The sequence below is a fragment of the Mesocricetus auratus genome, unplaced genomic scaffold (assembly GCF_017639785.1).
Source record: "Mesocricetus auratus isolate SY011 unplaced genomic scaffold, BCM_Maur_2.0 Super-Scaffold_100010, whole genome shotgun sequence".
In the NCBI taxonomy this organism is placed as follows: domain Eukaryota; kingdom Metazoa; phylum Chordata; class Mammalia; order Rodentia; family Cricetidae; genus Mesocricetus; species Mesocricetus auratus.
This window is the reverse complement of record NW_024429194.1, coordinates 44,011,900-44,037,769: the sequence shown is the minus strand read 5'-3', so window position 1 is coordinate 44,037,769 and position 25,870 is coordinate 44,011,900. Positions and strand designations below refer to the sequence as shown.

Sequence of the window (25,870 nt, the reverse complement as noted above, 5' to 3'; positions counted from 1 at the left end):
GTAACACAGGCACTCTGCAGTATAAAGCTTGGACTCTGTTCTGAAATGACTAAGGTGACACCATCTCATTCCCACTTCATTTTGGGTTTTCTTAAACAGTTCTCAATCTTGCACCCGCTCCCCCAATAGCTGTGTCTGCCTTGGCAATACATTTGAGATTTGCATGGCCTTGGCCATCTTCTGGATGTATTAACCAAAATAATTAAAGTTAGCTAAAATAACCAAAGAAGATGCACTTTAGAAATAACTGCCATGCTATGTATGAAAAGTTCCAGGAGTGAACTTTTCAAGGATATTCTGACCTTTACCTAACTTTGGTGTAAATTTTGGTCTTTGTGGGTTTTGCCTTTAAAAATGCCATACCCCTGAGCTTGAGTACCAAGAGACTTTTCAGATGCACCAGACCACTCTTGTTCTAGCCATTATAAAAGAGCTAAAAACTTTAATCGGCTTAATCATTGCAGTTGTCAATTTTGTCTCATGTGGATCATTTTCTAAAAAAGATAGGAGACTCCCACATCTCCTATAGAAGTTATGCCCATCTCCTTATTTAAGAATATAAGGGTAGTCGGGTGTGATGGTGCAGACCTTTTAATTCTTGCACTGTGGAGGAAGATACAGGCAGATCTCTGTGAATTTGAGCCCAGCCTGGTCTACATAGTCACGTTCAAATCATCCAGGGCTATAGAAAGAGACTTTGTCTCAAAAAAGAGAGAAAATACTATGTATATCTAGATTATTAAACTTATTATTTTAATGAAAGTTTTCAAATAACCTCCCAATCTATTTAGTTATCCACTGCTTAAGAATATAACTTTCCATTCATTTCCTTACTCATTTAGTGAATTAGACATCTTGTTCCACGTATTTCATCTCTCAGATAATTTCCCAGTTCATCTGATTTTCTTCATTCATATTGTCCACAGTGCTAAAGCAGTTGCTTCCTTCACTAGCTCCAGTCTCCTACCTGGTCTCTTATTGCAGCCATAGCACTTACATCCTTATAAAAAAAACTTTCTAGGTGCCTTGGCCAAACTAGTGAAAGTGGCTCAGAAGAATCTGCACTGCCTCCCTTCTTCAGCTTAGGGCACTGTTCCTTGCACCCTTTCTTCCAGTCCTACCAAACTCATTCCAATCGTATGCTTACCAAATACTCTCAATTATCACCAAATTGGACTGCGATTTCCAACAAGACCGAGATACCGGGACCATGGCTTCATGGGTCCCTGGCATCTGCATCACCAAGTGCCCTCAGATGTGGAATATTCCCTTACACAGCGTGAAGATATGTCATTGTGATTGGTTTAATAAAAAAGCTAAATGACCAGTAACTAGGAAGGAGGCGTAGCAGGGACTTTTGCACAGAGAGAGATCTGGGAAGAAGAAAGGTGGAGTTGCGAGTCAGATGCAGAAGACGCAGAATGGGCCAAATGGAGATGAGGTGAGGAGAGTGTGGAAAAACATAGACCAAAAAACTATGGGTTAATTAAGTTGTAATAGCTAGTTAGAAACAAGCCTAACCTAAGGCTGAGCTTTCCTAATTAATAATAAGTCTCTGCGTTGTTTTGGGAGGACTGGTAGGACAGAAAAAAAGACTTGTTATGTTCGGAAGAGCCATGGGTTCAAAGTTACTACCTGAATACATTGGGTTTTCATGCACAATTGTACATCATCTTTGTAAGTTCCGTACACTCTGGCTCTACTTCCTGTTATCCACACCTGAATTGTTCTGTTTCTTCCTGCATCTTCTGTTTGGCACCTCCATTGTCCAGGCATCTGCTTAACCACCTTTCTCTCTGGAAGCCCCTGCCTAGTAAGATCCTCTGACACCTTTCCCTCTATAACACTGTCCTGTTACTGTTATATATAAAATGCCCTGAAATTTTTCTGTTGTATTCCCACCATCCAGTTTTCTAGTGCTAAAAATAATTATTTGAAAGCATAGTAAAGCTAGAGAAGTACTTTCAAAGAGATGGTAAATGCCAATTGTACTCAGCGTAACAAAGAAGTCAACTTTGAACAGGGCCCCAGACCTTAGCACAAATTACCATGCAGGCTGTAAAACTCAGCATGTAGACAGCACCATATGCCAAAACTAAAACAAAGGTCTAATCCATCAAAGTTCATATGGTTCTGGGAAAGTCTCAAAATGAAATAACCTTGCTTTTTAGCTTGTGTAGTTTTGCTTCTGGCTAACTTCTTGTGTACTCAATTATGTCAACCCAGAACATTGCTTAAACCCATGTCAGAGCAGTATTCTCTGATGACTACCCCACAACAAACTAAGATCAAGACTGAACAGCTTATCTTAGAGATCATTGGTGATTGTGATTAAAAAAAAGTTTGCATATGAAGGCAAAAGTAGAAGCCAGATCGGGTGGAATGAAGGATTAGAGATAGAACAGCAGGAACTCTTTTAAGAAACTTGGTGAGAAGCGAGGACGCAGACAGACAGTAAGCAGTCTGTCACAATAAGTGGTGGTGTTGCTAGTAGCTGCCGAGAAAACCCACTGACACTATTTACTTAAATTCTTTCAATGATTCTTCAAGATTTAGTTCAAACATTTTTGTTTTCTAGGTGTTTGTAAGTTTCTATGTTGTAAATCTAACCCCAGGTCCTGCCATACTCCCAATCCAGTTCCTCCTTTAGACTACATCTCTTTTAGCCTTTCCCTTTATCTGGAATGGTTCCTCTAACAATTTTCACTACTTTGTTCCTTGTGTCCATCTCTTTTCCACCCCACACCGCCATGTTAGGAGTATATTCGCCCAGAGGCCTATGCACCTCTTCCTGCATTAATCTCACGGCAGATCAAAGTAATTCTTTATATGTTGTGTACTCCCGTGGGAATTAAAACTCGCCAAGGGCAGGAATGAAAACTTTTCCCACCGAGTCCCCAGTGCTCATTAGAGTTTGGCACACAGGCATCTCGGAATTAATGCCTAGAAAGCCAAAGGGGATCCGGTAGAGGAGGGGGCTGCAGCCAGTTAGCAAGGCTGACTAACGGCCACGGGAAACGATCTGTGAACTCGTTGGATAAGAACTCACCCGCGATCACGAATTTGGCCATGATCTCTAGCAAGACCTAGAGACTGGGACGAAGGCGTCGCGGTTTCCTGGCAACCACGCAGAGCACTAAGAGCGCCGCGGGCGCTCTCGGAAGCTGCCACACCGCTAGGGGCGAGTTCAAAGTTACTTGAATGTGTTGAGTTTACGGAAACAACCGTACATGAACTTTATAAGCTCCGGATTTTCCCACGGTCCTCGGCTATATCTCTTCATCCGAGAAGAGAAACCAGTCTCTCTCTTTACAGTCAGCCTTCGGAAGCCGCTGCGAACTTATGCTTTTTGACTTATACAGCAATCCGTAGAACGTCATCAGTCGCGCCGCTTTGAGCGGAACTGTCATGGCTGCGCCTGTGTATGAGCACGGGGTGGTGTTCTAAGGTGAGTGGCTGGCGAGCGTAAGCGGAATCGTGGGCGGTATCGCAGTAGTCTTTTTATAGTGTGTGTGTTGATGTTGGGTGGGCTAGTTGAGGAAGAACTGGCTCCGGTTTCGGGATCTTAATGAGGCTGGCTGATGGTAGTTTCTTGTTTTTTGGTTTTTCGAGACAGGGTTTCTCTGTATTGTTTTGGAGGCTGTCCTGGAACTCACTCAGTAGGCCAGGCGTGGTCTCGAACTCACAGAGATCCACCTGCCTCTGCCTCCCGAGTGCTGGGATTAAAGGCGTGCACCACCAACGCCCGGCTGATTTTAGTTTCTTAAGCACAGAGAACATTGTTTAGATTTTGTTATTTTTTTTCCCCTGAAGGCAGGGTTTCTCTGTGAAGGAATCCGGCTGTCCTGGAACTCACTCTGTAAACTATGCTGGCCTGGACTCACAGGGATCCGCCTGCCTCTGCCTCCCGAGTGCTGGGATTAAAGGCATGCACCACCAACGCCCAGCCATTTTCTTTTCCTTTCTTCCTTTCTTTCTTTCCTTCCTTACTTCCTTCCTTCTTTCTTTTTCTCTTTTTTTCTTCTTCTTTCCCTAAGCAAGACTGTCCTGTCCGAGTACGTTTTCTTCACGGTTTAGTTTAGACATTGCTAGATTATTTTATTGCAAGTGTCCATCAGTGATACTAGTTTCAATGGAGGTTTGCAAAGTCGTGTTAACAAAATTACCCTTAGCAGAGGAAGACTCATCGAACACAGGAAATCATTATTATTGTCATTATTTATCCAGAAGCTACTTTACAGTACATCGGCTAAAGTGACCGACCTAGGTACTGTGCAGTGGTATGCACGCTGGGATAAAGGTTGAAGAACACACTGGGGAAACGAAGCTCTAGTTGCTCATAGGGACTATGCCAGCTCCTGATGGATGCATTTGCCTTATTTAAGCAATAATCTTTAACTGTTATTTCTTTTATTCACCTGTCCCCTGCAGGATAGCTCACAGCTTGTGCTCTCAGGGAAGAAGTTAAGTTTTGTTGCACCTTGAGTCTTTGAAAGCTTGCCAGTGGATAGCAAAATGAATAACAAAACATATTCCTTGTTATGGAATGCCAGACAATTGAGTACTTTAGTTCCAAGAAGCAGATTTTTGAGGATATATCCCCTGAGGTTTTGTAGACCAGAAGTTGTTCATTCAAAGTGGAACTCAAGAAACTGTCTGCTAAATGGTTTTGGTGAGGGACTCCAGCCATCTGTTAGATACCTCTTTCAGGGTGTTTTGAAACCAGTAGATGGCTGTACTCAAACTAAAGGCCTAAGCTGTGCAGCTGTCTTTAAACTTGACAGAGTGCTGTGTCCTAGAAGACTGTCCTCTGACTCAGAACATTTTCTTGCCTCTGATGGGGCATCTGATCATGATTTAATGAAAATAAACTCCCATCATGCCTCCAGTGAAGATGTGCTCACCAAGAAAATGAGACCAACCCCCGTGAATCATAAAAAGCTGGTCCAGGAGTGTAACTCTCTGAGTGACGTGCTTGATACATTTTCAAAAGCACCTACGTTTCCTAGTAGTAGCTATTTCTTAGCAATGTGGACAATCGCCAAAAGGATATCTGAAGACAAGAGGCGCTTTGAAATACAACTGATGTTCAGTCACTCCGCCTTTAGCCAGCTGTGCGAACAAATGATCAGAGAAACCCAGATTATGCATTATGACCATCTTCTGTTCAGTCTGAATGCTATAATGAAGCTTGGAGTCCCTCAGAATACTCTGATGGTACAGACTCTGCTGAGAGTGGCTCAGGTAAGTCAAAGGAGACTTACATGTGGCTTTACTGTGTCTTATGTATTTTGACGGAGTCAGGGGAAGGAGATATATACAGCTTCCTTAAAAGAGACTATCAGTGCAATATATGTTTTTAGGTGCATTTCTGTATTCTATGTTATATGTCTAGGAGACCTTAAGTTAGATCATTTCTTTTGCTTTGGGAATTTGTGAAAGTCTGCCCCACTTGCTTTCTCCAGGGTTAAGTGCGAATGAAGAAGCTAAAATGAAGAGAGATGCAAAATGTACAAAGAAAGGTTGGATAATCAAAGGAAAAAGGGATAGGAAAGGAGGTGAACTAGCATTTTCCTTCCATAATCTTAATCCTCTCACCAGCTCTGAATGCTAGGAAACAGATTCAGTGATATCAAGCTGCTTGGTTAGCAGCTAATGGATTCCTTGATTCACAGAGTGAACATATATTGGGTGTCAGCCATGTACAAGGTACCGTGGTTTTATGCCCAGTGGAGTTTATATTTGCCCAGTAGGCCCAGTAGTCTCTTGGGGATTTATAAGCAAAACATTGACATCCTCATGTTTGTATTTTCAATTTCAAACAAGGATGTCAGTGTCTTGCTTGATGTCACTTATATGGTAGTAGATGTGAAGAAGTAACCATTTACTTTTTAAGAGTGGCTATGTCAGACTCCTAAACTTAGTAATTAAGTATCTGAAAATAGATCATTTCCCTAGAGATAATGTGTCACATACTCTGTTTCACTGGAATCCATGAATTGAGTTTATAGGTATGTGAGTTTTTAATTTTTTATGTAAACTTGATTCATATTTCCTCAGGAACTATTTTGTGGTTTTGTTTGGTGGGCACTGTATTCATTTCTTATGTAGTCATTTAAAATGGTTGTTATGATTCACCTTTCACTGACAGTGACACAGTTATGTCTTGGACCTTGGACAGGCATTCACAACTGTGTGGCGTCTTCACTGGTAACATAGTTAGATTAAAAAAAATCTGCATGTGATTGTGCCTCCGTAATGTGTGTGGTGTCATAAAGACATTTAGCCAGAGGTAAAGGACAGTGTGCTGTCAGTGCATTTGAGTCAAGTAGTCTGACCTTTCACAGAGGATGTGATGAGGTATATACATTATTAAGGAAACTCATGGGAATAAAACCAGCCTCTCCTCCCTTCCAAGTTTATCTACTTCAAACTGTCCACTAGTTCTGACTCAGAGCCTTAGAAGTCACGATTATTTCTCCCACTTTAGCAAGGAGTAAAAGGCTTCCTCAAATATGGTCCTACTCTTAGATGAGTTGAGGTTGAATTGTAGAGCTCTAGAGAAGCTGCATCATCACTGTTCTCTTTCCAGATCACCCTGCTGCACCCTAACTGAGACCCAGATAGTAGTGGGAAAATGCTGTGGACCATGCTAGCAAGAAGATTCACAGGGCAGTTGCCGCATGGTGCTCAAGAAAGGCTATGTGGATATTGTGAGAACACAGTCTTCTAGGGTTCATTTAGGGGAGCAATTAGCCTATATGCTTTAGTAGCTCTTCTGTTATTCCACTATGGGCCTGAAACCACCATGGGATTTTAGGCCCATGAAGGGGTAAAAATGTTTAATGCGAGTATTTCACAAGCAAAGGAATATACTCCATATCAAATGGATTTCAAATGATGCATAAAAATGTGTCGGTGTTTAAAAGGTTGTGTGTCACAGTTATTTGGAAAAGCCACTGAACTGTCACATCTTATTTCCTGAATATGTGTATGTGTGGTGGATTTTGTGAATTCCTGGTCTGTTACTTAGTCCTTTGAAAGTATGAGTTCAGAGGTTTTGATGGGAAAGCTAGTACACGTCTCCTCACCTTTGGTGTATTTACAATTATATTTTAATAGGAACGCATCAATGAGTGTGATGAGAGATGTCTTTCAATTCTGTCAACTGTTTTAGAGACATTGGAACCATGCATGAATGTGAATGCGCTTCGAGCAGGGTTGAGGTAAGAGCCTCCTAGGTTTCTTCAAATGGTTTTCTCTGCGGTCCTTATATGGGGAATTAAAAAGTTCGATGGAAATTGAATTCCCTTTTTGGGAGACACTGGTAAGGTAAGCATTAGTGTAGTTAATACTTTATTAAATTTAAATGTCCAATTCTGAATGATATAAAGCTGAAGATAATACTTTTTAAAGGATTCCTTTGTAAAAAGATGTGGGTAATATTGAAATTAGTTTTTCTTAGACTCTGGTACTGATGTAAAGTTGGGGGAGAACCGACATGTGTACTCAATTCAGAATAGTTACATAGGAGGGATTACATTATGCTGACTTATCTTAAAAAGATATAAAATTGATATAACAGATCTGCTATCACAGATTAGAGAAGGCTATGGGGATACCTTTGATCTGATGCCGTTTGTTCATTAATAAAGACAGTGCAATGGTGTAAGAGGAAATATGGTAGAATGATTTAGATCCTTCTCTAAGTGCTTACACCCTCTTGGGCAGGTAGACCTCATCTGTGGATTTCATATTCCTGGCCTATTCCAAGTAGGGGCTGAACCAAATGAGTTTTCAGATTTCTGGTTTGGACTCTAGGATTATCCTATTTCTTGTGTCTAATGACAGAATCCTAGTGGATCAGCAAGTTTGGAAGATAGAACAGATCTTCACATTACAAACAGTGATGAAATGTATTGGGAAAGACACGCCACCTGCTCTTAAGAAGAAACTGGAGGTAAACACCTGGCTTTTCTCTAGTGGATGAAATTTGAAGAAAAGTTGTTCTTTGACTGATCCCTTCCTAAAGTTAGTTTTGAAGGAGGTCATGGCTGTGCTTTTGCGCTTAGCTTTGCTGAAGTGAATTAAGACATCTATCTGTATGTGCAAACATGTCTGTGAATATATTTTTCTTCTTAATTTGTCTGTCACCTTTCTTCAGCCTCATGCCTGTTTCTGCAGCATTAAATTTCCTACAGATGATAATTAAATGCAAGTTTGTTTTCTTTAGATGAAAGCCTTGAAGGAGTTGGACAAATTTTCTGTCTTGAATAGCCAGCACATGTTTGAAGTACTAGCTGCCATGGATCACCGCTCTGTTGTCCTTCTGAACGAATGCAGTAAGATGGTCATAGGTAAGGGGGCTTTTCCTATATGATCTGCCACATCTGGCTTTCTCTACTATGATCTGCCACATCTGACCAATTACTTGTTTTGAAATCTTGGTTTGTATGATGCAGAACTGATGATTGGTTACATACATATTATATTTTTGGCTGTAGTTTTATTTTCCTTCAAAATACAGTATTATTTTTCTCCCAAAGAAGGTATTGAGTGTCTTAAATCTTATGTTCAAAACGATCTGCTAATGCTTGTGTATTTAACTCATTCTTAAAGATAATATCCACGGTTGTCCTTATAAAGTATTGATCAGCATACTGCAGTCCTGTAGAGACCTCCGATACCAAAATGAAGATCTCTTCAAGAGCATAGCAGACTATGTGGCTACAACTTTTGAAATTTGGACGGTGAAACAAGTGAGTCTCATTTAGGGATGTTCCAGAAAAATTGTGAGGATGATTTTTCATTCATTCACTTGTTTTAAATGTTTCGCTCTGCTTAGAGAGGTCATGTCAGAATATTCCAGTGCTAAATTAGCTCAGCTCCTCCCTTTCTACAGGCTACGAATTTACAGAATAGTTTATCTGCGGCCAGTTTTCTATCTGAAAGAAAAGCTACATTGTCCAAAGTTCTTCTGTTTGGTTATCAAAAGGTTATTTATATGGTAGGTGTGCTAACTGTTTAGCCTTATGGGTCCTATATTCTTGTTTGCTTTGCATAATAGAAATGGGTCTAACTAATACTATATGACAGGCTTGTGGTTTTTGAAGAGTGAAATGTTACTACTTTATGATCTTGTCTGTTGTTTTCTTTGGAGTCAAAGATCTCAGGAACTCTGTTTAACCATCCAGATGTCTAAATGAAGCAGTGTGTGTGTGTGAATCTTGCTTTTGGTGAAGTAGGTGGAGGCTGAGGTACATCAGCGGGTTCACTTGGTTAAGAGAGTAAGATGAATTTTGAATTTATTATGAAATTAAGTTTCAAGACAGTAGTTTTGTGGTACATATCACCCAGCTGAAAATTGGAAGTGAAATTTATCTTAATCATGATATTTTACTTCCATAAATTAATATAAAATACAAGCATGTTTGTATTACAAAAGTACATTTTATTTGAAAATGCTATAATGAAAGGGAATACTGTGTGTACTAATTTTAAAAAAATTGAAAAAGACAAGGAAAGATAGGAATACTATTTGCACTATATTAGGGTTAAGGTTCAGATAGTCCAGCTGGGCATGGTAGCACACATCTGTGATCCTACCCAGCTTCTCAGGAGGCTGAGACTCAAGCCAGCATGTCGGTAAAAAAAGAAAGAAAAAGAAAAAAATGAGTTATCACATATATATGAAAATCTAGGCAATGTTTAGAAGTGGAACAGTTCAAGATAGAATTGGTCATCTCAAAAACTTCTGAAAAAGCACAATTTAAAGTAGCTTTCAGATCTATTCTATGAAAGATGGGTAAGAAAGAGTGATTTTGTTGTTAGGTTTTTGAGACAGGGTTTCTCCATTCTGGAAATCACTCTGTAGACTAGGCTGGCCTCAAAGCCAAAGATCCGCTTACCTCTGACTCCTGATTGCTGGGGTTAAAGGTGTGCGCTACCACCACCCAACTAAGAAGGATTTTAACTGAAGTATGGATATCATTCTGTGTCTTGGGGTATGGATATCATTCTATGTATTGGTTCTCAGCTTAGAAAGAGATTGATTGTTAAATAACAAAAAGAAAATATAATCTTTCCTTTTGGGATAATATTTTGTTATTTAAGTTCTTTGAGATTTAAAACCTTATAGTAGCATGGTGTAGCTGTTGAGTAACTTCCTCTCTTTTCTGTTTTTAAGGTTACCTTTTTCCTCATGTTATTTGAAAACCTTGGTTTTCGACCTCCTGGTTTGATGGACAAGCTTATGAAGAAAGTAGTGGAAGACCCTGACTCTCTAAACATAAAGAACATTGTTTCTATCCTTTATGTGTATTCTTCTCTCAATCACGCCCACAAAGACCAGAACAGAGAGTATGTACCGTTTTCCTTTGCATCATTGTATGGTGTGCTTACAGAAATGATTACAAACCTCAGACTTACCACATTAGTAGACAAGACTGTGTTCACAGCCACCATGTCTAGAAGTACAGCAGCGTGCATTTACAGAGTTGAATAGAGTCTTATCTTCGTGTGTCTTTGTCTTGGTTGTTCATTCATTATAGGAATTTTCATTTTGAGCCTGTCCACTTTTTCCTGTTGACTCCTAAATTGTCCTTTTTAACTTTGTTAAAATGTTGAGAAATGTCTCTTCAAAATTCATTGTTGTGGTAAAGGGTTTTGACAAGAGAGGTGCTCTCCTGGCCACTTTCAAGTGGCCAGTGCAGTGATGCTGACTCCAGGCATAGCACCGCTGTCTGGAACTGCATCTTCCTCCATGTTGGAACCATCCTGCTGACCAGCACCCTTCTGTTCCCTTGCTCCTTCCTTCTCACATTTATCCTGCTGTTTCTGAATTCAGAATATGTACTATGTTCATCTAGACACACTTACTCACTTAAATACATTGTATCATCATGTGGAAGGATTTTTCTCCTTTTAAAGATTAAATAATATCCTAGTTGTATATTTATAGCACGTTATATTTATTCATATCTTGGTGAACATGTAGGTTGTTAACATATGTTGACTTTTGTATTGAACATAAGAGTGTACATATCCAGTTGAGATAATGATTTTAATTCTTGTAAATCAAAATGTACTTGGAAAACTTGCTGTGGTAGCCATGCCTCTAATCTCAGCACTTGGGAAGTAGGCAGGAGGATTACTGTGCATTAGAGGCAAACCTAGGTTACAGAGTGAGACTCTTGTTTTAAAAACCTAAAACAAAAGCAAGAGGGAAGGAGGGAAAGAGAGAGAGAGAGAGAGAGAGAGAGAGAGAGAGAGAGAGAGAGAGAGAGAGAGAGAGAGAGAGAGAGAGAATGAATGTGAGATCAAGAGACCATATGATAGCCCTCTTATTTTTTGTTTTTAGGTTTTTATTTTTTGAGGAATCTTCAAATCTTCACCAATTTTAGTTTTCTCCCAGTAGTGTGTATAGTGTGGAAGGGCTATACCCCTAAAAGTATGCACCACATGATATGGAAGGGCTGTTTTCCCCACGGTGATCACGGTGTGGTATGCAAGGGCTGTCCCCTGTGTTGAGCACAGTGTGGTGTGCACGGAGTGTTTCCCTGTCAGGGTGTGTTGTGTGGTGTGGGCTGGTTCTGATTGCTCCATGTCTTCTTTTCTTGCTTTTGTAGCCATCCTAAATGTGCAAGGGTATGTGTATTTGTGGTTTAGGTTTGCATTTCCTGACCGTTAGTTGTGTTGAGCATCCTTCCTTACAGCTGTATTGTGTGTCTATTCTGGAGATACATTTGCCATATTCTTTGTTTATTTTCTGATCATGTCTTTATGCTATTAAATGGTAGGCATTGTTTCCATATTTTAGATGGTAATCCCCTGTTGGGTATACAATTTGCAAGTATTTTCTACCCTTCTTTGATTCTGTGGACTAATTTGTGTGCTTAACAGAAGAATTTTACTTTGCTGTTATCCCTTTGACTATTTCTGCTTTTGTTGATTGTACTTTTTACATCATAGTCTAAAAATCATTGTTTGCACAGTTATAAAATACAGCTTTCCTGTAGGAGTTCAAGTCTTATGCTTACTCTTTTTAAGTTGATTTTTGTATGAAGTGTAAGACAAACTTAATTTCATTCTTTTTATGCACATACCCAGTTTTCTCAGCATTGTTGAAGTGACTGCCCTTTCCCCGTTGTGTGTTCTTAGTGCCTTGTTTGCTTTTCTGCAGAACTGCTTTGTCTTAAATTACCATAGCTTGGTAATATGTTCTGAATTAGAAAGGTGCTATGGTTCCCGCCTCGTTCTTTCTTCCCAAGATTGCTAAGGGATTCAGGCAACTTGGTTTCCATTTGAATTTCAGGATCGCTGTTTTGTTTGTTGTGTAAAACAATGCTCCTGGGAGTTTGGTAGAGACAGTACTGAATCACTGTGTCACTGAACATGCTATGGACATGTTGGCTTCCAGTCTATGGCTGAGCAGTGTCTTGCTGTGCTTTCCTTGTATCACCTTTCATTTCTTTATCCAGTGTTTTGTAGTTTGACAGGCGTGAGTCTCTGCCCTCCTTGGTTAGGTTGTTCTCGTGGAGTTACTCTCTTTGATGGAATAAAGGAGACTGGGAGTTCTTTAGTACAGAGAAATGAAGCTGATGCTACTTCTCTGCTTTGGATCTTATTCATTTCCTTTACCTTTCCCCACATCATTATTTATAGACCTAATTTCATTTTTATTTATTTATTTATTTCACCTTAAGCTAGAATTTCTAGTACTATATTAAATAGAAGTGGGCAAGAGGAGGCATTCTTGCCTTATATCTGAGTTTTCACCATTTAACATGCTGCTGACTCTATGAACTTTTCACATATGGCTTTATTATATTGAAGTGCATCCATCCATACCAAATGTATTGGGAAATTTATCATTAAAGGGTGTTGAGTTTCTCAAATGCATTTCTTTATGTATTAAGGGAATGGTGTGATTTTCTTTTAACCCTTCTGTTAACGTGGCTTATAGCATTAATTGGTTGCGTGTGCTGGCCTATCTGAATCTCACTTGTTTGTGGTATATCTATGATCTTTTTCATGATATTGAATTTGGTTTGCTACTGTTTTGCTGTTCCTAGCTTTGATGTGAAGATAATGTTGGTCTTGTGAGTTTAGAAATATTCTCTCTTCTGTAGATATTTGGATGAGTTTAAGAGTGTTTTGTTAACTTCATTATTCTTCTCATCATTTGGTGGAATTCATCAGAATTCACTGCTGAAGTGCTCTGGTCCTGGACTTTTTCATTGTTGAGAGGTTATTTTGTTTGTTTTTCAATTATGTATGTGAATGTTGCTTGCATGTATGTATGTGTACTACTAAAACACCTCTCCAGATTTTTTGTGAGGTTTTTGGTAGCTGATTCAGTCTTTGCATTCATTTTTGGTCTATTTTGGTTTTCTTTTTCTTCATGGTTTAGTCTTTGTTGTTTGTGTATGAATTTATTTCTTCTTGGCTACCAATTTGTTAGCAAACATTTTTTTCATAATGTTTTATTAGGTTTCTTTTATTATTGTGGGTGTCAAGGGAGCATGTACAAACTTTATTGTTATTTTTCTGTGAAAGAGTATCACAGCTAATTATGTAGAATTTGCATTGCATTAGATATTATAAATAATTGAAAGATGATTTAGTATATACAGGAAGATAGGTTACATGCATCTTTTTTTTTAACTTGAGTTCACTATGTAGCCCATGCTGGCCTTGAAGTTTTGATCCTCCTACCTCAACCTCCCAAATGTCAGGGATTATAGGTATTCCCACCATGCCTACTCTGTGGTACTGGGGATTGAACCTGTGGTTTCAGGCATGTTCAGCATTGTACCAACTAAGTGACATCTCCATCTCCAGCGCCTTTTGTCACCTTGTGGTGTTAAGTGTCCTCTCTCATATCTGCTTTTCAGATAGTTCTGTCTTTTCCACTCTAGTTAAGCTATGGGTTTGCCACTCTGCTTCATTGTTGCTGTTGTTCGTATTTGTTTCTGTCTAAGTCTTCATTGCTTTCTTCCTCTACTAATTCTGGGTTTGGTTTGTTCTTTTTCTAGTTTCTTTTCTTTTAAAGATTTACTTACTTTCATTTTGTGTGCATGTGTGTTTTGTCTGTGCATATGTGTGTATATTACATGTGTGGCTGGTGCCTCTGGAGGCCAGAAAAAGAAGTTGGATCCTGGAACTAGAGTTACGGCCAGCTGTGAGCCGCCGTGTGGGTGTTGAGAATGGAACTCAGGCCTTCTGCAAGAGCAGCCAGTGTTTGGAGCTGCTGAACTGTCTTCCAGCCTGTTTTTGGTAGGCTTGGGCTTGTAATTCATTACCACGAATTTGATAGCTAAGAAATTGTAATTGCTTATAAAACTACAGTTGCGAAAACTGTAAAGTAAAAGGCTCTGGTGCCAGACCATTTAGGTTCTAATATAGTCTCTGCATAAGCTGCCCATCCACTGTAATTAGTTCATGGATGAATTACTCAAATTCTGGGCCTGCTCATTCATTTTAATTTATGAGAATAATAATACTGCTACCCCATAGAGTTTTAATAGGAGTGAAATGACTGGAAGCCTATGAAGACAATTGTATGCAGTACCGCCACAGTAGTCATTTATTGAATATGTACACTTACCATGGGATGTCCTGCACTATATATGGATGCTTATTTACAAGTTTGATTGTTTCATCTCATGTCTTTGCATTCCTTTGAGACCTTGATCCTATAGCATGGAATCAGCTCTTCTGTGCCCTTGTCTTGTAAGCTAATTTGAAATCTGACTTTCCTTTGTTCCCCAAAAGGTTCCTAGAAGCAATGGCAAGTGCTGTGACTGTTCATCTTCACCACATCTCTTCCGAAAACCTATTGAGTATTGTGTATTCATTTTGCCTGATGAATTATTTCCCCCTGACCCTCGTTAACCAGCTTATCAAAAAGAACATCATCAACGAACTGCTGACTTCAGGTAGTATGTCACCTTGTCATTCAGAGTGGGATTTTTGGAGCATCATTAGTTCATATATACAGAGCAAATGTTGCTGAGTACAACTGATAAAGGTGATCAAAGGACCGTGTTCCAATCTACAAGCCCACACAGCTACCTTTACTGACATCCACTGTGTGAGGAAGAAATCATGTCTGTACAGTTGTTATTCTGTAGCCTGTACTGCATGTTTTCTCACTGTCCACACGTACTCAAAGCTCAATGTTGTCTTTATTATTAAATTTTTTCATTTATTTTATATACCAGCCACAGTTCATCCTCTTTCCTCTCTTCCTGTTCCCGCTCCCCACCTCCTGTCTATCCCCCCATCTGCTTCTCCTCCTTTCAGAAAGGGGCAGGCCTCTTAGAGGAGTCAACAAAACCTGTCATATCACATTAAGGCAGGACCAAGCTCCTGCCCTGCATTAAGACTGGTCGAGGCATCTACATGGGGAATAGGTTCCAGAAAGCCAGCTCATGCACCAGGGACTACTGATCTCACTGCTAGGAGCCCCACAAACAAACCAAGCTACACAGCTGTCATCCACATGCAGAGGTCCTAAGTTGGTCCCATGCCAGCTCCCTAACTGTCTGTTCAGAGTCTGTGAGCTCCCACAAGTTCAGGTCAGCTGTCTTTGTGGGTTTTGCTGTCATGATCTTGACACCCTACCTTGCTTTGCTCACATAATCCCTCCTTCCTCTGGTCAACTGAGCTCAGCCCAGTGCTTTTCTGTGGATCTATAGCTGCTTCCATCAGGTACTGAATGGAGACTCTGTGATTGACAGTTAGGGTAGTCACCATTCTGATTACAGGAAGAAGGCCAGTTCAGGGACCCTCTCCAATATTTCTAGGAGTCTTAGCTGTGGTCATCCTTGTGGATTCCTGGGAGTTTTCCTGGCACCAGATTTCTCCCCAACACCAAAATGGCCCCCCTCTATCAAGATATCTCTTTCATTGCTCTCCCCCTTCATCTAGCCCCCAATTCAATAACCTGATTCCTCGTGTTCCCATCCCCCACCTGTCTCCAGTTTACCCAGGAGATCTCATCTATTTCACTTTCCCAGGGAAACCCATGTGTCCCTCTTAGGGTTCTCTGTGTTACCTAACTTCTCTGGGGCTATGGATTGTAGTTTGGTTATTGTTTGCTTTATATTTAATATCCACTTATGAGTGAGTTCATTCCATGTTTGTCTTTCTGGGTCTGGGTTACCACACTCAGTATATGTAGGGTTGGTGAATATCTTTTCCCATTCTGTATGCTGACGTTTTTTGTCTTATTGATCTTGTCCTTTGGCTCAGTTTCAGGAGGTCCCAATTGTTAATTGTCAATCTCAGTGTCAGTGCTACTGGTGATATATTTAGGAAGTTGTCTTCTGTGACAATGCAGTCAAGGCTACTTTCCACCTTCTCTTCTGTCAGTTTCAGTGTAACTGGATTTATGTTGAGGTGTTTGATCCCCATGGACTTGAGTTTTGTGCAGATTGATAGATAAGGATCTATTTGCATTCTTCTACATGCCACCATCCAGTTATGCCAGCACCATTTATTGAAGATGCTTTCTATATTCCATTGTATTATTTTGGCTTCTTTGTCAAAAATCAGGTGTTCATAAATGTGTGGATTTATGCCAGGGTCTTCAATTTGATTCCATTGATTCACCTTTCCATTTTTGTGCCAATACCATGCTGTTTTTATCATTATAGCTCTATAGTAAAGCTTGAAGTCAGGGATGGTGATGCCTCTGGAAGTTCCTTTATTGTACATGGTTGTTTTTGGCTATTGTGGATTTTTTTTTTTTTGTTTTTCCATATGAAGTTGAGTATTGTCCTTTCCAGGTCTGTGAAGAATTGTGTTGGAATTTTGATGAGGGTTGCATTGAATCTGTAAATTGCTTTTGGTAAGATTGCCATTTTTTACTGTTAATCCTACCAATCCATGGATATAGGAGATTCTCTACATTTTCTGATAACGTCTTCAGTTTCTTTCCTCAAAGACTTAAAGTTCTTATCATACAGATATTTCACTTGTTTGGCAAGAGTTACCCCCAAGTTATTTTATATTATTTTTGGCTATTGTAAAAGGTATTGTTTCTCTGATTTCTTTCTTAGTCCATTTATCATTTGTGTATAAGAGGGCTACTAATTTTTCTGAGTTAATTTTGTATCCAGCCACATTACTGAAGGTGTTTATCAGCTGTAGGACTTCTCTGGTAGAATTTTTGGTGTCACTTAATATATACTATCATATCATCTGCAAATAGCAAAAGTTTGACTTCTTCCTTACTAGTTTGTATCCCCTTCATCTCTTTTGTTGCCTTATTGCTGTAGCTAGAACTTCAAGTACTATATTGAATAGATATGGAGAGAGTGGACAGCCTTGTTTTATTCCTAATTTTAGTGGAATTGCTTTGAGTTTCTCTCTAATTAGATGTTGGCTGTTGACTTGATGGATATTGCTTTTATTATGTTTAGTTATGTTCTTTGTATCCCTGAACTTTCCAGAACCTTCATCACGAAGGGGTGATAGATTTTGTCAAAGGATTTTTCAGCATCGAATGAGATGATCATGTGTTTTGTTTTGTTTTTCTTTCAGTTTATTTAAATGGTGGATTACATTGACAAATTTTTGTATGTTGAACCATCCCTCCATCTCTGGGATGAAGCCTACTTGATCATGAAGGATGATTTTTCTGATGTGTTCTTGAATTTGGTTTGCCAGTATTTTATTGAGTATTTTTCCATCAGTGTTCATGAGGGAGATTGGTCTGTAATTCTCTTTCTTTGTTTCATCTTTGTGTGGGTTTAGGTATCAGCGTAACTGTGACCTTGTAAAAAGAGTTTGGCAATGTTCCTTCTGTTTCTATTGTTTTGAACAATTTGAGGAGTATTAGTATTAACTCTTCTTTGAAATTCTGGTAGAATTCTGCACTGAAACCATCTGGCCCTGGGATTTTTTTTGACTGGAAGACTTTTAATGACTTTAGGGCTTATAGGTCTGTTTACATTGTTTATCTGGTCTTGATTTAACTTTGGTATGTGGTACCTATCAAGAAAATTGTCCATTTCTTTTAGATTTTGCAATTTGGTGGGGTATGAGTTTTTGAAATATGATCTAATGATTTTCTGGATTTTCTCAGTGTTTATTGTTATATCCCCTTTTGGTTCTGATTTTTTTTTTTTTTTTTTTTTGGATATTCTCTGTCTGCCATTTGGTTAGTTTGGATTTACATGTCCTGTTAATTTCTTTTTTCAAAGAACCAACTCTTTGTTTCATTGATTCTTTGTATTATTCTCTGTTTCTAATTTATTGATTTCAGCCCAGAGTCTGATTATTTCCTGCCTTCTACTCCACCTTGGTGAGTTTGTTTCTTTTTGTTCTAGAGCTTCCAGGTGTGCTATTAAGTCACTAGAGAGATTTCTCCAAATTCTTTATGTAGACACTTAGTGCTATGAATTTTCCTCTTAGCACTGCTTTCAAAGTGTCCCATAAGTTTGGGTATGTTATAGATTCATATTCATTCAATTCTAGAAGTCTTTAATTTCTTTCTTTATTTCTTCTTTAACCCAGTGGTGATTCAGTTGGAAGTTGTTCAGTTTCCATGAGTTTGTAGACTTTCTGCAGTTTGTGTTGTTGTTGAACTCTTCTAATTTTAACCTTGGTGATCCAATAAGATACAAGAGGTATTCCAATTTTTATAACTGAGTATGTGGTTACTTTTAGAGAAGGTTCTATGAAGTGCTGAGAAGAAGGTATATTCTTTTGTGTTTCAATGAAATGTTCTATAGATGTCTGTTAAGCCCATTTGAGTCATAACATCTGTTATTTTCCTTGTTTCTCTTTTAAGTTTCTATCTGGCAGGCCTGTCCATTGGTGAGAGTGGAGTGTTGAAGTCTCCCACTATTATTAGTGTGTGGGGTTTGATATGTGGTTTAAGCTTTAGTAATGTTTCTTTTACAAATGTGGGTACCCTTGTGTTTGGGTCATGGATGTTCATAATTGAGAGTTGTTCATGATAGATTTTTTTTCTTTCATGAATAGGAAATGTCCTTCTCCATCTCTTTTGATTGAATTTAGTTTGAAGTCTGTTTTGTTAGACATTAGCATAGCTACTCTGGCTTGCTTCTGAGGTCCATTTGGTTGGAAAATCTTTTCCCAACCCTTTACTCTGAGGTAATTTCTGTCTTTGAAGTTGAGATGTGTTTTTTGCATGCCACAGAAAGGTGGATCCTGTTTTCTTATCAATTCTGTTAGCTGGTGTCTTTTTTATTGGCAAATTGATTTCCTTGATAACCAGTGATTGTTAATTCCTATTATTTTTTTATTTTGGTTTCGGTGGTAGAAGTGTGTATGTTTCCTTTCTTTGGGTTTTGCTTGTGTGAGATTATCTTTTGCCTATGTTTTTGTGGATGTAACTAGTTTCTTTGGATTGGAGTTTTCCTTCTAGTACTTTCTGTGTGGCTGGATTTGTATATAGGTGTTGTTTAAATCTGGTTTTATCCTGAAATATCTTGTTCTTTCCATCTATGGTGATTGCTGGGTATGGTAGTCTGGGCTGCCATCTGTAGTCCCTTAGTGTCTGCAAAATGTTTGTTCAGGACCTTCTTTCTGACTTTTAGATTCTCCTTATAGAGTTTCCATTGAGAAGTCAGGTATAATAATTCTGATAGGTCTGCCTTTGTGTTATTTGGCCTGTTTTTCCTTTCCAGCTCTTAGTATGTTTTTTCTTTATTCTGTATGGTTAGTGTTTTATTATTATATGGTGAGGGGACTTTTTAAAATATTTTTATTTAATTTTTTATTTATTTATTTTTTGGCTCAACTTATTTGGTGTTCTGGAAGCCTCTTGTCCTTTTATAGGTATGTCCTTTAGGTTGGGAAAGTTTTCTTCTGTGATTTTTGTTAAATATGTTTCCTGTCCTTTGAGCTGGGATTCTCCTTCTTCTGTCCCTATTATTCTTCAGTTTGATCTTTTCATGGTGTCCCAGACTTCCTGGATATTTTGTGTTAGGAATTTATTGGATTGAACATTTTCTTTGACTAATGAATCTATTTCCTCTAGCGTATCTTCAACACCTGAGATTCTCTTTCCTCCCTTGTATTCTGTTGGTGAAGAATTCTCCTAGTTTGTGTTTTCTTTATTGTTTCTATTTCAGTTTTCAAGTCTTGAATCATTGCCTTTAATTGATTGTTTATTCTTTTCTTTCTTTAAGGGATTTATTGATTTCTTCCAAGCTTTTGTTTGCCCTTTCCTCGAATTTTTTAAGGGAATTTTTTATTTCCTCTTTAAGGACCTCTATCATCTTCATAAAGTTATTTTTAAGGTTGTTTTCTTGTATTTGAACTGCATTGGAATGTTCTGGTCTCGTAGGATCACTGGGTTCTGGTGGTGCCATATTGCTCTTTCCATTGTTGAATGTATTCTTACGCTGGTGTTTACTCATCCATTCTTCTAACTGCTGTGGGTGATGCTTGTGTCTGTGTAGTCTGTTCTTTCATCTGGTGGGGGTTGTGCCTATGCCTGTTGTTCCAATTGGTGTGGTTTGCACCTGTGCCTATGTAGTCTGCTGGGGTTGTGGGAAGGGCTGGCCACAAGAAGGATGTTCAGGTACTTGGGGTTAGGTAGGGGAATTGGAAGGACAGAGTCCAGTGGGTGGTGGGGTGGTGGTGCAGTCTGGAGGCAGGTCTCTTACCTGCATACAGGCAGTGTTCTTGATTGGAGGTGTTTGCATTCTTTTTCTTAAGTATACCACTAAATGTACCAATCCAAGTCATCACGAAAAGTCATTCCTGGTCTGTAATGAGATGCCTGGTACATCTAGTGACCAATAGGAACCAATTTAGTAAATTCATTTATTCTTGAAACCAAGTAAATCAGTTTTTGTTTCTTTTTCATTTTGTTTTTTTGGTTTTTTTAAGTCGGTCTATGTAGCCCCAGGGTGGTCTGGAAATCACAGACATTGACCTGCCTCTGCCTCTCTAGGGTGGAATTCCTAAGTGCTGGAATTAAAGGTGTGTGGTACCATGCTGTACAGTTATTGACTTTAAGTGAAGAAAAACAGTATTTGGGTAGGTGTACAAAATTTTAATAATGTGTCTTAAAATAAAGTAGCTATAATTAATTTTATAAACAATGCTATAAAATCCTGAAATTGAATTGTGATAAGTCATCCCCATATACTGATTTTTTTTCTTTTTTTCTTTTTTTCTTTTTTTTTTGGTTTTTCGAGACAGGGTTTCTCTGTATTGTTTTGGAGGCTGTCCTAGGACTCGCTCTGTAGACCAGGCTGGCCTCCAACTCACAGAGATCCGCCTGCCTCTGCCTTCCAAGTGCTGGGATTAAAGGCATGCACCACCAATGCCCGGCTCCATATACTGGTTTTTTTAAAAATAGTTTATTGTTTGGGAATAGACTTAGGACCTGGGTTGTAGTCCCAACTTAGACAGTTTCTCTCCTATAAAGTGAGTTTAGATCAAGTCACTTGTAAAGATAGCTAAGTTTGAAACATTGGCAAATACAGGTCACTGATCTAGACATTGAAAACCAGAGAATCAGGGAGAGAGTTTTGGGAAGAAAGAGAAGACATCAAACCCACCCCTCAGGCTCAGAGAGTTACACAGAAGAGGGTGCAGAAAGACTCCAGGAAGACTTCCAGACATAATGGGACTGATGCACACATGGGCTCTCAAAGACTGCGGAGGCACACACAGGTTCACGTCAGAAGGGTCACATCACTGAGAGGGAGAAGAGGACAAGTCCCCATCTCTAACCAAGAAGCTGTCTACAATTGATACCACTTGCAAGCAAAAATTAGTTTTCTCCAGTCAAGTCTCAGTGGGTTACCTCACCTAAGGTCAGGCCTCATGCCCAACAGTAGATGGCTATACAAAATGAACTCAATGGCATTTTTGTATTTTGTCTTATATTACTTTTTCTGGACTTTTTTTTAAATCTTACTATTCCTTATGAAGTTTCTGATTTTGTGTTTTTATGTTTGTGTGTGTTACTTTTCTTTTTTTAAAATTCTGGTTTGTGTAGTTCTTTTGTTTGTTTGCCTGTTTATTTGAGAGAGAGAGAGAGAGAGAGAGAGAGAGAGAGAGAGAGAGAGAGAGAGAGAGAGAGAGAGAGAGAGAGAGGGTATGGTATTGGGTGGGTGGGGTGGACCTGGGAGGAGTTGAAAGAGGAAACCATGATCAGACTATATTGTATGAAAATTTTTTTTCAGTGAACAAAATAGAACAAAGTGGAGATGGGAAGGGAGATTAAGTGAAGGTAATGGGGGGGTGAATATGATCAAAGTTCCTTATATATATGCATGTAAATATAAACCATTATTTTGTAAAGTGAATTAATGTACACTAAGTAAGAAAAGATTTTAAGACGCAATTAGAAATACAGATGCAGTAGTATTTTAAAATATGGCAGTAAGGTTTTAATTGTGGGTTTGCTTTTGTGTTTTTAGGTGACACAGAGAAGAATATTCATAAGCTTCATGTTTTGAACTCTTGTCTGAAACTTGATGGAAGCGCTTATTCCAAACCTGTGCAAATACCGTTGCCACAGCTGCCACTGCCACCGTCACATCCCAATGACAAGGTTGCAGAGGTGCTCAGCCACCTCTTGGAGGGGGAAGGGCGCTTCTCAAGAAATGTGCAGTTGCCACACAATTACCACATTGGTATGGGTTTCCCTTTGGTTTAACGTTGTATTTTTAAAATTTATTTTCTGTTTGTTCTGACAGAGGATTGGATGTTCTACATGTAAAATCCCTAGATTAGTATCTGCCATTATAAATTCTTAGTTTTATTTTAACTACTGTTATTGTTCTTTCTGGTACTGCTGGTATCAGACTTTTGTCATATGGAAATCACTTTGAGCATTGTTTGAGAAATTAATATCAATTTTTAAATTTCTTTCAGATTTTGAAATCAGAATGGATAATAACAGGACCAAAGTATTTTCATTTTCTGATGTAGATGCAACTTCTGGCACAAACATGCAGAGGTAGTTTACATATACTCAATTGTTGGGCATTGTGATTTAAAATTTTAGTATCTAGTAGCAGTATCAAAGAGCCCGTATGAATGGATGTAGCTTGCAGTATACCAGGTTCTTCACACATGTGAGTCTGCACAGGTGGCTAAATACAGCAGACTGGAGTTGGAATGCCTGCTGAACATTCTTTAAAAATTGGTATGTAAAGATACCCTATACTAGTATATAAAGATTCTTTAAAATTTAGTGTATAAAGATAATAGTTCAGTAAGACAATGTTAACATGAACTATCAGTACAGTATTAACTTAAGCTAAGATAATACAGTGACCATACACTTGAGTCATCTACAGAAATTAACTACCCAATGCTTTCACCCTTCCTCTGGGTCCTATCTATCTTTATAGCTTTATACTTAGTATTATTTGTGGATTGGAACATGTTGAAGCTAATCCAAGTCATCCTTGAGTCATATTACATATAGTGTGCTTCTGGTTGAAACATAATGTCATATCATGAAGAATATCCTGCCAGTGCAGTAAAGGCATAAGATCATGGATTGATTCCACACACCTCTCTGTTATGTCAGCCTTTGTGGGAAGGTTCTGCCAGGCTTGCACGGTACACAGAAATGAGCCAGATGTGTTCTCTTGCTACTCTTCTGGACAGGCACATACATACAGTGGACAGCAGCAGGAACAACCTGAAGGGTTCACACCCTTAACCTGCTTATCCTCATCCATTCACACAGTGTTCTGTGTCTTTTCCCCTTTCTGCATTCATCTGGCTTGTTCCTTGGTTATCTTTTAAGTGTTATGCTATCCAGGTGCCCTTAAGAAAGCCTTCTCTCAGCCCTTTGAAATCTTGTTACCCACTCTTAATCTGCTGGGAAGTGTAAAAGCTGATTGGTCTCTGTAAGTATAAAATTTCTCTTCTGGACACTGGTGACCAGGGGAAGACAGAGAGGGTAAAAGTATCTTTTGTTCACTTCTTTGTTCTCCCAGTGACCTTCCAGAAAGCAGGGTGTGATGGGATTCAAAGCACAGCTTTCCACTTTGCTTATGTATCCCCGCTGGAGGAGCCTCTGTCTTAGGGTTCCTAGAGTTTGGAAGATCGTGTAGTATTTGTTGTTGCCTTCACCTGTAGCTTTACTGAATAATTGTATTCGAGTCAGAGCTTAGCACTGCCCCAGAAACCCTTACAAGGGCATTTTTGTATCAGGAAGTTTTCCTCCTTAGAAAGTAAAGACATTCATAAAGAAGGCTGGTGCATAATTATGTAAAATGTTAGGTCAGGTTTGGGTTTACAGAGTAGTTGTACACTATATTGTCTGCAGAGGCTAACTAACAGAAGAAAAGGACAGAGTAGGGAGTGGTGAGAACAAGGTCCATGAAGAGTTCAGCCTGAGCTACCAAGAGCAGGATGTTGCAAAATTCCAGGTGCTCACCCATCACTCGTCGTGCTTGTTTTTTTTTTTTTCTTTTCAGAGTAGCAGTGCTGTGTGTTCCTAAATCTGTTTACTGTTTGAATTCAAACCACCCCAGAGGATTGTTGGCTTTGAAAATTCGACATTTGAATGCAATGGGTTTTCATGTGATCTTGGTAAGAAAAAGAAATGTGAACGGACTATTTCCAGTGTTCACGCTGGGCATTCTCCCAGCTGCCAGATGCTGTGGTTAAGGTGGCCACTAGACTCCAGGGGAGCAGTCAGCATGATGCGAATTCATATTTTAGCTGTGGTTCTCTGTCAGAGGGAACATTCTAGTATGTGGTTTGCCTTCTACTCAGCTAGGTGTTTTTATCTAGTTATAGATGGTTCCTTGTCAGCCTTAATCTCTTTTTAGTGAAGAAGAGGATAAATAATGCCTTTACTGTTACCTCCAATTTTCAGATTATCTTGAACAGGGAGTGATAGTAAGGCGTTTGTTTTCTGGGCCAGTGTGAGACTTCCATAGTGTGTGCTTATCTCCTGGAGAACTGGAGGAAGATCCTTCTTGTAGGCTTCCCTTTGACCCTCAGCACCATGGCTTTTCCTGAACAGCTTTTTCAGCCTTCCCTGCCAATATACATGGCCTTACGATGATCTTGGCTTTGTCTACTTGCTACTCATGTGGTCCTGTACACAGTGATGTATATGCTCAAATCCCCCTTTATTATACCTTAATATCCAAAAGGGGGCTGGACTTGGCTTACTAAGCTTTGAGATGAACCTTTCTGCTACCATTTAAAAGTTGGGAAATAATTTTGCTCTGTTTAGAGACTTTGAGGTTTTATACTTTTCATTGCTAATAATTTTCCTCAGTTTAGACTTATTACGTTTAGAATGTGAACATTTGCATGGGGGCATTTAAGTTTTGAACTCTGGTTTGCTACTACTTTGATGTGCTTAGATCTCTATAGTAGCTTTTATTTATTTTTTCCTAGTAGCTTTTATTTCTTATGTTATCATTTTCTCACACACTTTTCTTTTTGGGGAAGATCAATACCTGGGAGCTGAGAAAACTAAGGATGGAGGATGCAGTGGCATTTGTGAAGACGAAGATCTATCCAGGTGAAGCTCTTCCCACCACTGATGCAACTGTGTAAAGCGCGGATTAAAGCAAACATGAACCTCTTGGCACTGGAGCACATTTGTGAAAATGACCTTAATAAAGGCTGTAACTCAGTTGTCAGTGGATAAGTAACAATGTTACTTCCTGTCAGGTTAAAGATGCCCTTCAGAGTGAAGATGTGTTGACACTGGTGTTTTAGAATACATTGAAAATGTTTCAGAAGAGTCCTTCCTTCCTCTGACTGCACAGGTGTGGGTATATCCAGGAGCTGTCTGTTTACTAGGGAGGAAGCATGTTAAACGTGGGTGAGGGCCTTGGGGATGGTTCTGTGATTATGGTGTTTGGTGTGCAAATGTGAGGATCTGAGT

The 25,870-nt window shown here is 39.1% G+C and overlaps 2 protein-coding genes across 3 annotated transcripts in view; one reads left to right on the top strand and one right to left on the bottom strand.

The window, feature by feature from the left end:
• Positions 1 to 3,193, bottom strand: part of Mdh1b (malate dehydrogenase 1B) — a 39,887-nt gene extending 36,694 nt beyond the window's left edge. Inside the window, exon 1 of the mRNA XM_013113663.3 lies at positions 3,050 to 3,193. Within this exon, the coding sequence (XP_012969117.1) occupies positions 3,050 to 3,071 (22 nt within the window). The 5' untranslated portion in view covers positions 3,072 to 3,193. The remainder of the gene's footprint in view (positions 1 to 3,049) is intronic.
• Positions 3,194 to 3,323: 130 nt separating this feature from the next.
• Fastkd2 (FAST kinase domains 2) lies at positions 3,324 to 25,615 on the top strand. Of its 2 annotated transcripts, XM_005070575.4 has the most exons (12): positions 3,324 to 3,448; positions 4,432 to 5,244; positions 7,123 to 7,226; positions 7,852 to 7,960; positions 8,234 to 8,357; positions 8,620 to 8,759; positions 10,187 to 10,359; positions 14,776 to 14,939; positions 22,419 to 22,634; positions 22,876 to 22,960; positions 24,438 to 24,552; positions 25,429 to 25,615. In XM_005070575.4, the coding sequence occupies exons 2-12, from the start codon at positions 4,516 to 4,518 to the stop codon at positions 25,534 to 25,536; spliced, it is 2,067 nt and encodes a 688-aa protein (XP_005070632.1). In that variant the 5' UTR covers positions 3,324 to 3,448; positions 4,432 to 4,515; the 3' UTR covers positions 25,537 to 25,615. The 2 variants fall into 2 exon arrangements, with proteins under 2 accessions (XP_005070632.1, XP_040609387.1); XM_040753453.1 differs by lacking the exon at positions 24,438 to 24,552 and having other exon boundaries at positions 3,327 to 3,448.
• The last annotated feature ends 255 nt before the right edge of the window (positions 25,616 to 25,870 follow it).